The sequence below is a fragment of the Lissotriton vulgaris genome, chromosome 2_1 (assembly GCF_964263255.1).
Source record: "Lissotriton vulgaris chromosome 2_1, aLisVul1.2, whole genome shotgun sequence".
Classification (NCBI taxonomy): domain Eukaryota; kingdom Metazoa; phylum Chordata; class Amphibia; order Caudata; family Salamandridae; genus Lissotriton; species Lissotriton vulgaris.
The window spans coordinates 1,396,209,653-1,396,223,027 of NC_141687.1; the positions used below are offsets into that span (position 1 = coordinate 1,396,209,653).

General features: G+C 45.9%; 1 protein-coding gene across 1 annotated transcript in view; it reads right to left on the reverse strand.

Annotated features, from left to right (window-relative positions):
• The window catches only part of EI24 (EI24 autophagy associated transmembrane protein), a 314,169-nt gene that overhangs the window by 219,618 nt on the left and 81,176 nt on the right, over positions 1–13,375 (reverse strand). Inside the window, exon 7 of the mRNA XM_086957152.1 lies at positions 11,341–11,460. Coding sequence (XP_086813278.1) covers positions 11,341–11,460 — 120 coding nt within the window. The remainder of the gene's footprint in view (positions 1–11,340; positions 11,461–13,375) is intronic.

The following is a 13,375-nucleotide window of genomic DNA, read 5'->3' on the forward strand; positions in this document are numbered from 1 at the left end:
TTAGACGCGGTTGATTAAACAACTACATCATTTTACAGTCACTTGTAACAGTTAGAAGGGGAAGTAACCATACATTTGGATTGAGTGTAATGCAAGGTTTGATGAGTTGAGATTTGCTATTGCCAAACTGCAAAAAAAGAATGAATATTTGGAAATTTGGGCACGTTGTTGCAATCTGCGGTTTGTTGGAACACCAGAAGATGTAGAGTCCAGGTTTTCTCTTTTGGCGATTCTGGGAACATTGATTAATGAAGGAGGGCTACAGAATGTGGCACATTAGGATATAAGCATCATACGAGGGCATCACATGCCATTTCAGAGGAACCAAAATAGCAGTAAGCCATACACTATGCGAGCCTGTTTCTCAAATTCTCACAAAGGAAAGTATTCTTGCAGTAGCACATAACAAACTTAACTTTTAAGTGGGGGCCAGGTATACATTTTCTTTATTTCAGGACCTGTCGTTTGAGTCTGTGCAATAAGGCTGTAATATACTTAATCCCTGAAATCACATCACCATGGAGAGGCAGGGTAGGGACAAATTATTCAAATGGCTAATTTTAAAGTTCTCTGGAGGGGGGAGGCTATGGAGTTGTACTCCGCAGAGGAAGCACAGGTTTTTGTTTCTAAAATGAAAGCAGCGTGAATACTGCTTCCTACAATTTGTGGCTGGATTGGGAGCATACGGTGTGCTTGACTAGATAACAAGCATGCACTTGCTATGTTGGGACAACAAGGGGTGGTGACGGACAGAGTTTCTGAATTAAGCAGAATACTCTCACCTAGTCAAGAGATCAGGGCTAGATCCAACACCGTTTTTTAGCTCACTGCACCATCCCAGCTCAGAACCTGGCTATATGCAAATTAGTCTGTTCCTGTCCCAGTGCATGATGGGAACAGGGCAAACCAAACTACAAAGCCAATTCTTTCACTGGGAAGGAAACAAGCTTCCGGGGACCGGTTTCTGGCATTACAGCCGTCTTCGGCCCGGCTTGCTTGAATCCTGATGGTGCAATGAGCACGGGACTCACATCTGAGTATACCCTTCCACGCTTATGGTGGACAAAATAATTAAACAACAAGGGGTGGTGATGGACAGAGTTTCTGAATTAAGCAGAATGCTCTCACCTAGTCAAGAGATCAGGGCTAGATCCAACACCGTTTTTTAGCTCACTGCACCATCCCAGCTCAGAACCTGGCTATATGCAAATTAGTCTGTTCCTGTCCCAGTGCATGATGGGAACAGGGCAAACCAAACTACAAAGCCAATTCTTTCACTGGGAAGGAAACAAGCTTCCGGGGACCGGTTTCTGGCATTACAGCCGTCTTCGGCCCGGCTTGCTTGAATCCTGATGGTGCAATGAGCAAGGGACTCACATCTGAGTATACCCTTCCACGCTTATGGTGGACAAAATAATTAAACAACAAGGGGTGGTGATGGACAGAGTTTCTGAATTAAGCAGAATACTCTCACCTAGTCAAGAGATCAGGGCTAGAACCAACACCGTTTTTTAGCTCACTGCACCATCCCAGCTCAGAACCTGGCTATATGCAAATTAGTCTGTTCCTGTCCCAGTGCATGATGGGAACAGGGCAAACCAAACTACAAAGCCAATTCTTTCACTGGGAAGGAAACAAGCTTCCGGGGACCGGTTTCTGGCATTACAGCCGTCTTCGGCCCGGCTTGCTTGAATCCTGATGGTGCAATGAGCAAGGGACTCACATCTGAGTATACCCTTCCACGCTTATGGTGGACAAAATAATTAAACAACAAGGGGTGGTGATGGACAGAGTTTCTGAATTAAGCAGAATACTCTCACCTAGTCAAGAGATCAGGGATAGATCCAACACCGTTTTTTAGCTCACTGCACCATCCCAGCTCAGAACCTGGCTATATGCAAATTAGTCTGTTCCTGTCCCAGTGCATGATGGGAACAGGGCAAACCAAACTACAAAGCCAATTCTTTCACTGGGAAGGAAACAAGCTTCCGGGGACCGGTTTCTGGCATTACAGCCGTCTTCGACCTGGCTTGCTTGAATCCTGATGGTGCAATGAGCAAGGGACTAACATCTGAGTATACCCTTCCACGCTTATGGTGGACAAAATAATTAAACAACAAGGGGTGGTGATGGACAGAGTTTCTGAATTAAGCAGAATACTCTCACCTAGTCAAGAGATCAGGGCTAGATCCAACACCGTTTTTTAGCTCACTGCACCATCCCAGCTCAGAACCTGGCTATATAATAATAATAATAATAAAGGATTTTATAAAGCGCCTGGTGACGCCATCTCGGCGTGTCCCCGCGCTGTGGAGAGAGAAGCAGGGGAAAGTGAGCGACCTAAATGGCGAAAAGGTGAGTCTTCAAGAGTCTCCTGAATACGGTCTCTGTCTCAGCCAGTCTAATATGCAGAGGAAGAAGGTTCCAATTCTTGGCCGCCAGCGTCCTAAAGGAGCGCCCACCCATTCTTGCTTTGTTTATCCGGGGGGCACACAGAAGCCCGGTACCCTTGGAACGCAGTTCTCTGTTGGGCACATAGGGGATTGCGAGATCCTTCAGATATTCAGGGGCTACCTGAGAGGTAATCCTGTAACACATGAGGAGCGCTTTAAACAAGATTCTCTTTTTTATAGGGAGCCAGTGAAGAGCAACTAGTGTAGGCTTGGAGGCCGCTCTTCTGGGAAGCCTGAGGACCAGACGGGCCGCCGTGTTCTGGAGAACCTGAAGTTTTTTAATGTTCTTCTCAGTGGTACCTAAGAGAAGGACATTACCGTAGTCAATACGGGAGGTCACCAGAGCTTGAGTCATCGTGCGTCTGGCCTCTAAAGGAAGGAGGTCTAGGGTGCGATTTAAGGTCTTCAGTACACCAAAGCACTTTCCTGTTAGCTTCTGGACGTGGCTGTCATAGGAGAGTTTGGGATCAACCCAGACACCCAGGTTCTTAGCTTCCTTGCATGGGGAAGGCATGGGACCTAGACAGGAAGGCCACCAGTCCAGGGTCCAACTGGCCGAGTTACCCCCAATCACCAGCACCTCAGTTTTAGAACCATTGAGCTTGAGGCAGTGTTGGTTCATCCAGCCTGCAAGCTCCTGCATGCATGTTCTGAAATTAGCAGCAGCCAAGGTGGGTGTCTGGGATAGGGAGATGAGGAGTTGCGTATCGTCGGCATAAGATACGATTTTTATGCCGTACGATTGAACCACCTCCGCCAGTGGAGCCATATACAGGTTAAACAGGGTGGGGCTCAGGGCAGAGCCCTGAGGCACCCCCTGTTCTAGGGCAATGCTGTCAGAAAGGGAATTGCCTCTCTGAACCTGGAAGCTTCGGTCTATAAGGAAAGATTTAAGCCATCCCAATGCCTCCTTTGTGACCCCAGCCTGGTTTAGACACTGTAGCAGGGCAAACCAAACTACTATAGGTGAGGCAGGGTATACTCAGACATGAGTCCCTTTCTCACTGCACCATCAGGATTCAAGCAAGCCGGGCCGAAGACGGCTGAAATGCCAGAAACCGGTCCCCGGTAGCTTGTCTCCTTTCTGGTGAAGAATTGGCTTGGTAGTTTAGTCTGCCCTGTTCCCATGATGCACTGGGCCAGGGACAGACTGATTTGCATATAGCCAGGTTCTGAGCTGGGATGGTGCAGTGAGATAAATAACGGTGATGGATCAAGCCCTGATCTTTAGACTGGGTAAGAGTGGTCTGCTTAATTCAGACACTCTGTTCATCGCCACCCCCTTTTCTGAATCGTTTTTGGCCACTATAGGTGTGGCAGGGTATACTCAGACATGAGTCCCTTTCTCACTGCACCATCAGGATTCAAGCAAGCCGGGCCGAAGACGGCTGAAATGCCAGAAACCGGTCCCCGGTAGCTTGTCTCCTTTCTGGTGAAGAATTGGCTTGGTAGTTTAGTCTGCCCTGTTCCCATGATGCACTGGGCCAGGGACAGACTGATTTGCATATAGCCAGGTTCTGAGCTGGGATGGTGCAGTGAGATAAATAACGGTGATGGATCAAGCCCTGATCTTTAGACTGGGTAAGAGTGGTCTGCTTAATTCAGACACTCTGTTCATCACCACCCCCTTTTCTGAATCGTCCTTGCTATGTTGGGAGGCACGAAATTGCATGCATGGGGGGAGAGGGGAGGGGACTCGTGTGCTCGCAAGATAGGTGAAACTCAGGGGTCTGCTGGGAACTTGATTGGAGACGATGGGGGTGGGGTGGTGTCAGTGGGATGGGGGTTGGGAGGAAGAGATGTTGTATTTGTTTCTGTATTAGTTGGATTAGGGCCTTGCTAGTAACTGCACTCTTTTTCATATTCTTAGATCTTGTATTCGTTGAACTTTTTTGCCCATGCAAAGCTGCAACTCAAGATTTTAAGCTGAAATGTTATTGGCTTGAACACACATAGCAAGCACCAGCAGATCAGAGTTAGATTTGCTTGTAATACAGTGTGGTTACAGGAAACTAATTTTACATATGTAGAAAGGGCTTGGTGTCAACAATTGGGATTGCTTACAACTGTATGTAACTTTCATGCTACAAACACTATCAGGGTACTTATAGTTGCCTCAAAAAACATTCATGAGGGGTAAGCTTTGGAAGAAAGGTGGCTGAAAACGGTTGCTGGACTATTATAGCATTAGAGTTTAATGGATGCAAATGTACTGCTTGCTCAGTCTGAGGAACTAACAAAGATGATCCAGTTCCCTATTCAATTTTTTAACTTTATAATTGGCTAGTTGGGCAAAGCCATATGCACTTTGTGGGGATATTAATTGTCCAACAGATCAATTTTGTGACGCTAAAAACCCTATAAAATATGATAGACTCCCTAAGGTCAGAGCAGTGGTAAAATTGGTCAGTGTTTCGCCTCTAAAAGTTATCTGGTTGGCAAGGAGCAGTAGCGGGCATATAGATGGTTTTACATTTTATCAAATCAGCATGCACAAAACTCGTGTTGATTATATTTTTGCTTTAGTTGAACTTGTGAATCTAGGCAGCATAGAGCGACTAGTATTTTTACTGACCATACTCCCCTGCAGGTGTCCATAAAAAACAAGTTACTTACCTGTACACTGTGGTTCTCCAGTATTGATATCTTTTATAGATTTACATGCTTGAAACTTCTCTGTCGTGTGAGTCCCACGGTAACAGTACAAATAGCAGTATTAAAGACATTACCATAGACCTCCATAGAAAAGAAAAGCACAATTTAGCAACCTTTCGACCTCATTTTATAACATCGGAAGGTCTGCCAATCACAGCAGAGACATCAGAGTAACCTTCCCTTACAGAGCCACCATACCTCAGTTTTCGCGCACAAGTGTATATAAAGAATACTCTGAGGATACTCGAGGTAAAAAGGTGAGCCTGATCAGGGTGGAGGGAGGGCTGAATGTGAATCTATAAAATATAGATCAGCGGGATGCACGAGGACATCAGTACCAGCATGCACTTGAATATTCTCACAGAAACTGACCTTTTTGATGAGAGAGGCCGTGTTATTTCTTGAATACATAATACTAATATTTCTTGAGTGGGAAAGGCTTTGCCGAGATCCGTGTCGGAGCATGCCCCCAGAAAAATCTGACATTTGGAAGGAATGAGAGACGATTTTTCCAAATTTAGATTAAGCTCTAGAGACTGGAAGAGACTCAACAGGTTTGAGTGGAAGCTGCAGCCACCTGGAATGTAGGAACCTTAATTAGCCAGCCATCCAGGTAGGGAAACACCTGGTGTCCTAAACATCTTAGAAAGGCTGCTATCGGGTCATCTATTTGGTGAACACCCTGGGAGCCGGTTTTAAACCAAAAGGAAGCATCTTGAACTGATACTGACACCCTGCCACTTCAAACCTGTGACATTTCCCATGCTTGGGGTGAAAGGGAATGAGGAAATAAGCATCAAGGAGATCAAGAGAAGACAGATAGTCCCCTTTTTCTGAGCATCCTGAAGAATTGGCTTTTGATTAACTTGTTCAACAACCCGAGTTCCATGACCGGTCTCCATTTTCCGGTCTCCATTTTCCTGTTTTCTTCTTGATGAGGAAGAAGTGAGAATAAAACCCCTGATTACGTTGTTTGAGGGGTATCTCTTGAAGGAAGCCCTGAAAGGGGCAAGGTATATTTGGAGAGGCCACAAAGCATAGCACCGCCATAATCTAGCCTCGGCAGGACAAACGCTTGAACCACCTGCTTAAAGTCATCTTGTGGAAGGAATGGTTTTAGATTTCTAAGAATCTTTATCTGGTGGTTTGCACCCTTGCACATCTTACTAATAAGATTCTTCATGTTCAAGTGCTTGTCCAGGGTGATTCTGAGAGATTTCGCTGAATCAATAAAGTGAGGACAGCAGTTGAAGGCAGTGAGGTGTTTCATACAGAAGTCTATCTTGGGGGTGTGATTAGGAGAAGATATGAGAAGGAATTCTGTTTCAGCGGCGTTGAGCAGGAGGTGGTTCTGTTAGCCAGTTTGGGGTATTTGTCAGGGTAGAGTTGTGCGGAATCTTTGGGTTGGATTTAAAATCCAACACCTTCCCTTGTATCCGCACAGACTCTAGTTGGAATATTAAATTATACTATTCCAACATCCAGCGCCCCCCTCCGCAAGTCGTTGTTCGACTTGGGGAGTATTGGTATGCGGCATCACAACGCGGTCGTTGTGATTCCCTGCGGGAAAACGAGATACATTTGGTCCAGTGCTGTGAGCCATTCTTCGTCACGTAGTGTTTGACCGAAGTCCTCCTCCCACTTAAGTCGTAGCTGCATAAGCGGCGTACATGTGAGTTCTGTGACCGATTTGTATATCCAAGTGATAAGGTTTTTCCCTACTCCCATGTTTAAGATCGTGTGCAGTACCGGGTGTGTTTTGGGTTCTCCATTCGTTAGAACCTACGTCTTCCTACAGTCGGCTATCAGTTGCCTGTGTAATAGGAACTGTCCGGCTGGGAGCCCGCTCTCTTCCGTCATGCCCTTGAACGAGGTCAACTGGCCTTCAGTGAACAGGGCGCCTATCTCAGTGAGCGCGTGTTCTGCCCACACTTGCAATTCTCCAGTTGTGTAGTGCCCACTTCCTTTAGGTAGACCCTCTAGTGGTTACAATGGGGAGTACTTAGGTGCCGCTCTAGAGAGGCAATGGATTCGCAGCACACAGAATCTGGCCACCTTCACCAGCAGGGGGCGTGCCGGGTTGCGTTTGGTCCCTGGAAGGAGCATCCGGGGTATCTCTGAGATTGTCGGAATCCCCGTCTGAGCTTCCTTCTCCTCTAGGTGGCGTCCAGCTGTCCAGGGCGAGAGCCACTGCAGCTGAGCTGCAAGGAAGTAGGCCTTGAAGGACGGAGAGCCCAGCCCTCCCCTGTCCTGTGGCAGCTGCAGTGTCGTCAAAGCCTCTCTACAGCAACCATTTCCCCAGATCAGCGAGATCAGTAAGGAGTCTAGGTCTCGAAAGAAGGGTCGCGGGCGGATCACTGGGACATTTACAACATAGTATAGAACCCAGGGCACCATTATCATTTCAGATAAAGCTACCATCCCTATTGTGGTCAGGGGCAGCGTTCGCCAGAAGTTGATTTGGGTTTTTAACCCTCTTAGGGCCCTGTAATGGATTCCCTCCAGGAGATATCTAGGGGTGTGATAGAGTCGAATTCCTAAATACCTTGGGGCATCCCCCTTCCAAGACAGTGTGGCGTCTCCTACACTAATGTCCCAGTGAGGTGCATCGGGATGAAGGGGAAAGATGGTGGATTTGGCCAAATTCACTCGTAATCCTGGCACCTTAGTCTGCCACTTGTATAGGGGGGGAATGGGTCCTCTATGTGTCAGCTTCCTTAGACACTTGTGCTACTTGCTGCTCTGTTACTTGTCCCGCCTGCTCTAGCGTTTTCCGTACTCCCGCGATTTGCCTAATGCATGCCGCCTGCAGGAAAAACCAGATTGATGTTGATCCAAGAGTTTGAAATTCTCAATGTGAGTGCAAAGTTGCGATTGCATATATTTTTCTAGGAGCTTAGCCAGAGTGGGTATGTTGGGGATGGGATGATAGTTGTTGAGATCAGTCCTGTCTGCATTACGTTTATTAAGAATGGGTGTGTGGCCTCTCAGAGAAACTCACGGGACCAGGTAGTGGGGTAAGGCTGGGTTTTATTGACTTTAACACTCGTTTTTTCCTGGTGGTGTTCCTATAGTAGGGAAGAGCCAGTTCCGCTTCTTTTTTCTCGGGGGAACAACGGAGTCTTCGGCGTTCTGGACCTCCTCTTCTCCACTCCAGCTTGGCGTGTACCAGGTTACCCAGAAAAGTAGGGAGAGAACACACTCCGCTTTAGGACTGGGTTCACAAACTTGCAATGATCTAGGGGAAAGGGAGTGAGGAACGTGGTGCTCAAAACTGGCTCGAGTGACGATTAGTGTTTGGGAAGGGGAGTGCAGGAAACGAGGGTCGAGTGCTTTATTTCGGCTCCCTCAGCCTCCTTCCCGCCCACGCCGCGATGCGAGCGCTTACCTGGTGAAGCCACACTTCCCTTGAAGTGTGGCTCGGGGATTCGCCTTGTCGTTGGCCTCCTGGCTTCTCTCCTTCCAGCTGCTCCGGTTCTTCTCTCTCTTCCGACCGCTGTTCCGCCTCCGCATTCACTCCTTTGCCTGCCGGTGTAGAACACGCCGACTCAGGATCTCCTCCTTCTTTTCCGTACTCGCTGGTATTGACATCATCGGAGGGGGTGTGTCGTCCGTCGAACTCGGCCCAATTAAAGAAACAGTGTTCTGTTTCTTCGCTGCCTCGGCTCTGTTTGCGAATTTCGTCACAACCCGCTACGCTTGGCTGCATAGGAAGAGACGAAAGGCTTAAGTTCAGTCTTGGGTTCGAGAACGAACCCCTCGCCTCGTCACAGGGTGATACCCGAGCTGCTTTTACACATTAGGAGATCTTTCCTTGTGATAATGAAGCGTTGACAATCTTTGTCCAGTGTTAGTAGTTGTTTTCACTGAGGGGAGTGAGAGAGCCCCAAGTGGCCTTGTTCTTGGTGCTAACACTAAGTGGATCGAGCCTCAGAGAGAGCAGGAGGAGCCGCAATCTCACATGATGAAAGAAGGACCTTCTTAGATTCAAGGTCAATACTTAGGAGTTTGGTTTTCTACATAAAGAAAGCAGCCAGATAGTCGCATGAAGGAGAGTCAGCTCCTGAGTCAAGGTGGTTGGGTGCTTTCGCAGATTGTTGTTTGCCAATTTCAAAAAGTTTCTTGGGCCGATTTGAGGCTTGAATAAGCTTGGATCTGAAGTAATCGGTCTTAGCACTCTTGATTTTTTTAATTATAGGAGCTCCTTACTGATCTAAGGACTTCTGGATGATCCAAGGAAGGTTTAGATCTCCAAAAACGTGCTGCTGTCCTTAAGTTGCAGCATTCAGAGTTTAGTTTGTCGTTAAACCAGGGTTTGGAGATTTTGGGGGAGCCATTTTTTGTTGTTGTAGAGGTGCTATGGAATCCAGGATACCAGAGATAGTGTCATCATGATCGTCTACTAAATCAGGCTGTGTATGAGGAGACCCCTTTGGTGTTATGTGTAGTGGATCTGAGGCTGGTGGTTGTGGTAATGGTAAAGATGGCGGTGGAGATGGCAAACTAGGGTTGATAGGACTTGTAGCAATGTCCTTCTTCTTCTTAAGAGGAATCTTTTACCCAGTGTCCTCTGAGCTGCCTTTCCTTTTTGAAGGCATTTCAGCTAAAATGTGTCTAGTATCTGTATAGCCTTTTCTGTTTCAGGTCTAATCTGTCCTTTATGACATCTAAGATCAGTTCCGGGGGATCTGGGAGATCGTCTCTGATTTCAGCGGCGAAGGTTTCGGTGTCAAACGGGCTGGTCCTTTTTTTCCTTTGAAGCGAAAGGTTTCGACTCTGAACTAGATTTGTCTTTCGGAGTGAAATGTTTCAGATCCGAAGACCATCTGTCTTGACTCGATCTCGTGCCGGACGGCTTGACTATTTGTTTCAGTGCCAGGCCTGTGGGAGGGTTGTAGGAAACATCGTTCCAGTGCCAACTAAGGCCCGAAAGCAGTTGTGGTGCCGTAGCCTTATGTTTAGTGGAAGAGAGTTTATGGGGTAAGGGGGCTTTAGTACTCACAGCACCCTGTCCCGCTGGAACGTCCTTGGACTCCAATTCGATTTCTAAGTCGGAATCTGAGTCTGGGACCAGGAAGGCCACCTCTTCTTCCGCAGCTGTCGTTTCTTCCTGTCGGATTTTTCTCCGAAGATATACGGAGTATAAGGAGTGCTTTGGCGTTGCATTTCAATCCTGAAGAGTCTATTTCAAACGAAACGACCGAAAAGCCTCACAATTTTCTTCCTTGTGCTCCGGGGAGTGGCACAAGTTGCAGACTTGGTGTAGGTTGGTGCAAGGGTATTTAGAGTGGCATCGAGGACAGATCTGAAACCGAGTCCGCTCCATCGACAGAAGGCTAGACCAACTCGGCAAGGCCCGAAGGCCACCCACAATGTTTTCGACCGAAGATGGAGACTTTCCCCGACCGAATCAATACACAGGAAGAGGGAAACGTGTGCGATAACAATACTGTACAGCAGATTGCGCATGGAAAGGAACCTGAAGAAAGGTTTCAAATCGGAGTGCAGCAAAACACATCCAAACCCGATGGCGGAAAGAAAACAATCTAACAATGAAGTCAATGCCCATGAGCACTATCACCGAAAGGAGGAGTCATTTTACCTCGTGACTGGGAAAGACTTCTTAGAAGAAAAACAACTTGCAAACATCCGGACTCAACACTAGATGGCAGGAGTATGCAAAGCATATCTATATACTACACATGCCATGAACACATTGTTTTGTTCTCATGTTCCAATATTGAGTGGAGAAGGACTTTTAAAAAAAGATGTATATACCTCAATGCTTCAGGTCTTTACTTCTGAGCCCTAGATCATAAATCGGACTCTAGCACTACTCATTACCAGGCCTTGTTACCTGCAGCCTAAAGATAATAAGGTAGAATAAACACAGCTTTCCCTTAACTTTAAAAACACAATCTGACCCGGTGCTTCTTTAAAAATTAACTCAAGGCTGTGAGGTACCCTGAAGGTCTCTGTGAGCTACTGGTAGCTTGCGATCCAATGGTTGGAGGCACCTGATCTAGCACTAGTTTACTTATGAAGAAAATATAAAAATCATATCACTGTTAACAATGGTTAGAAAGTTGGAACCCACCCTCACAAGGACAATTAGTAAAACACTTCAACGAATTGCTATGGAACCACATGTGACTTGTGGATAACATACACTGCCATTCTGTTAAGGGATGGATGCACTAGCACACTTGAAAAACACACAGATAAACATTACCTGGATGAGGAAAAGTGCTTGCAGAAGAAGATTAAAAAGCATATCAGCAATTATTTTGCTGACACTGGGAAATGGCTGTGGTTTTCTCCCAGACATCTCAAATGCCAAATCTGCAATGTCCTGCAAAAAGAAAAGAAAAAGTACAGCAATCCTTCTTATGATCATGCACAGGGAGAATCCATGCTGTGAACATGCAACATCAACTGTCCTATTTCCCTGTGTCTTCATCACAAGATACTTAAATACCTTCCACTGTAGGTCATGAATAAAACACTCAACACACAAACTAAGTTTTAGAACGTAATTGAGATGGCTTTTGTCTTAGGGTAGGCCTTGCTTTGGGGTATCATATAATTCAGAGATTTTACCTTGCAGTCTGAGTCCATCGCAGTTTCAAAGCATTTATACTGTCTTCACCTTAGCTGCACCAGTTCATCTCTAGCAGCCCTTGAGCTAACTCCTCAAATTAAACTTCTTTAGTCAGACATTTCCCCAGCTGCTAAACACTGCGTCAACACACATCCAAACGATCTATGGTACAAACATGATGGCAAACAGCCTTGCTATCAACAACATGTATAGGTATGCCAGATAACTTTGCCTTTTCCACCCATCTGTGTTACTCAGCATCGCCGGCTCTCATTAGAATGCCAGGTTGGTGGCGAACAGAGCAGCACATCAGTGTGAAATTCTGTGGAGGAACAGGGGATCTGTGAAAGCTTCATGACGACAACAGGAGAAGAGACTGCTGTGTCAAAATAGGGATGAGACTGGTAAATGAGATATAGATGAGAAAGAGAAGGTCTGAGTATATTTAAGATTAGCGGTAAGAAGAGCTGAGAACAAAATATCCAATGAATGGAAAGAGTGGGAAACGCACAACGAGGAAACACAAAAATGACACGTCTTGTTACGGAAAACAGATGGGAAAGTAGGCAAAAAAGTCTTACTTGCACTCAGTGGCAATCTCACCAGGGAAAAGACATGACAAATGTGCAGTTTGTAATTGTTTTTATATAGCGTTTACTACTCCCAACGAGGCTCTGAATCACTTTTCAGTGAGTAGCATGCTACTCCAGAACCCAAAGTATTACTGGTGGATTAGTATAGGGAAATAGAAGTTGTTAATTTGAGTGGTGGGTATGTGAATCTGTTAGTTTGATTGAATAGGATAAAGGAGGGCTAGAGGAGGGAAGAATCTGGATAGTGCTATTTGGGAGATCACATTAGTTAGATGAGGTTTGGGAAGAGTCAAATAGAGGGATAGGGGAGAGTCTAGAAAGGGTTGTTAGGGAGATCACAGTAGTAAAATTATGTTTTGGATGTGTCAAAGGAGAGATACAGCAGGGAAATGTCAAGGATGTGTTATTTTGAAGATGACTAGTAAAATGAGGTTTACGTTGGGTCAAGAAGGGACAAAGGAGAGATCAAAGTAGAAGACTGGGGTTTGGGGTGAGTTAGGGAGGGATAGAGTAAATAAAAGTCAAGAATAATAAGCATTGCATAGTTCGGATTTAAAAATAAGTGGATTTACTAAAGGATAAAGGGGAAAGAACTTTAAAGAAAGCGACGGTTGATTGAAGGCGCTGGCAGCGTCCAGTTGTTCATTAAGGGTTCTTGAGTGACATTTGTAGTCTATTTTGGTTGAAATGGCTACTGTATTAATAACTGACACCCGATTATCATGTTTCAGTATTTGGCAGCAGGAAGTTGTGAATGCATTTTTTTCTTGCTGTGCGATGCGCGCGCTTTTATTTGAAATACATGTTTAAATTTCCATCAAAAACATACTTTAAAGTGGCTCTGTGTGCACATAAATCTTTTGGCTGCAAATCTCAAAGGAAACGTGCTGCTGCAGCATTTGAAATGCTTTTAAACATCCCAGCGTTCCGTTAGTCACCGGTTTATATTAAGCACCAGAGTGCACGTGATGCCTTAATTAAATAGTTGCCAAAGCTACCTTCTGGAGAAGTTCGCGCTATATAAAATTTGTAAATGGAATTCCCATATGCATTATGTAGGTGAACTGCTCCTG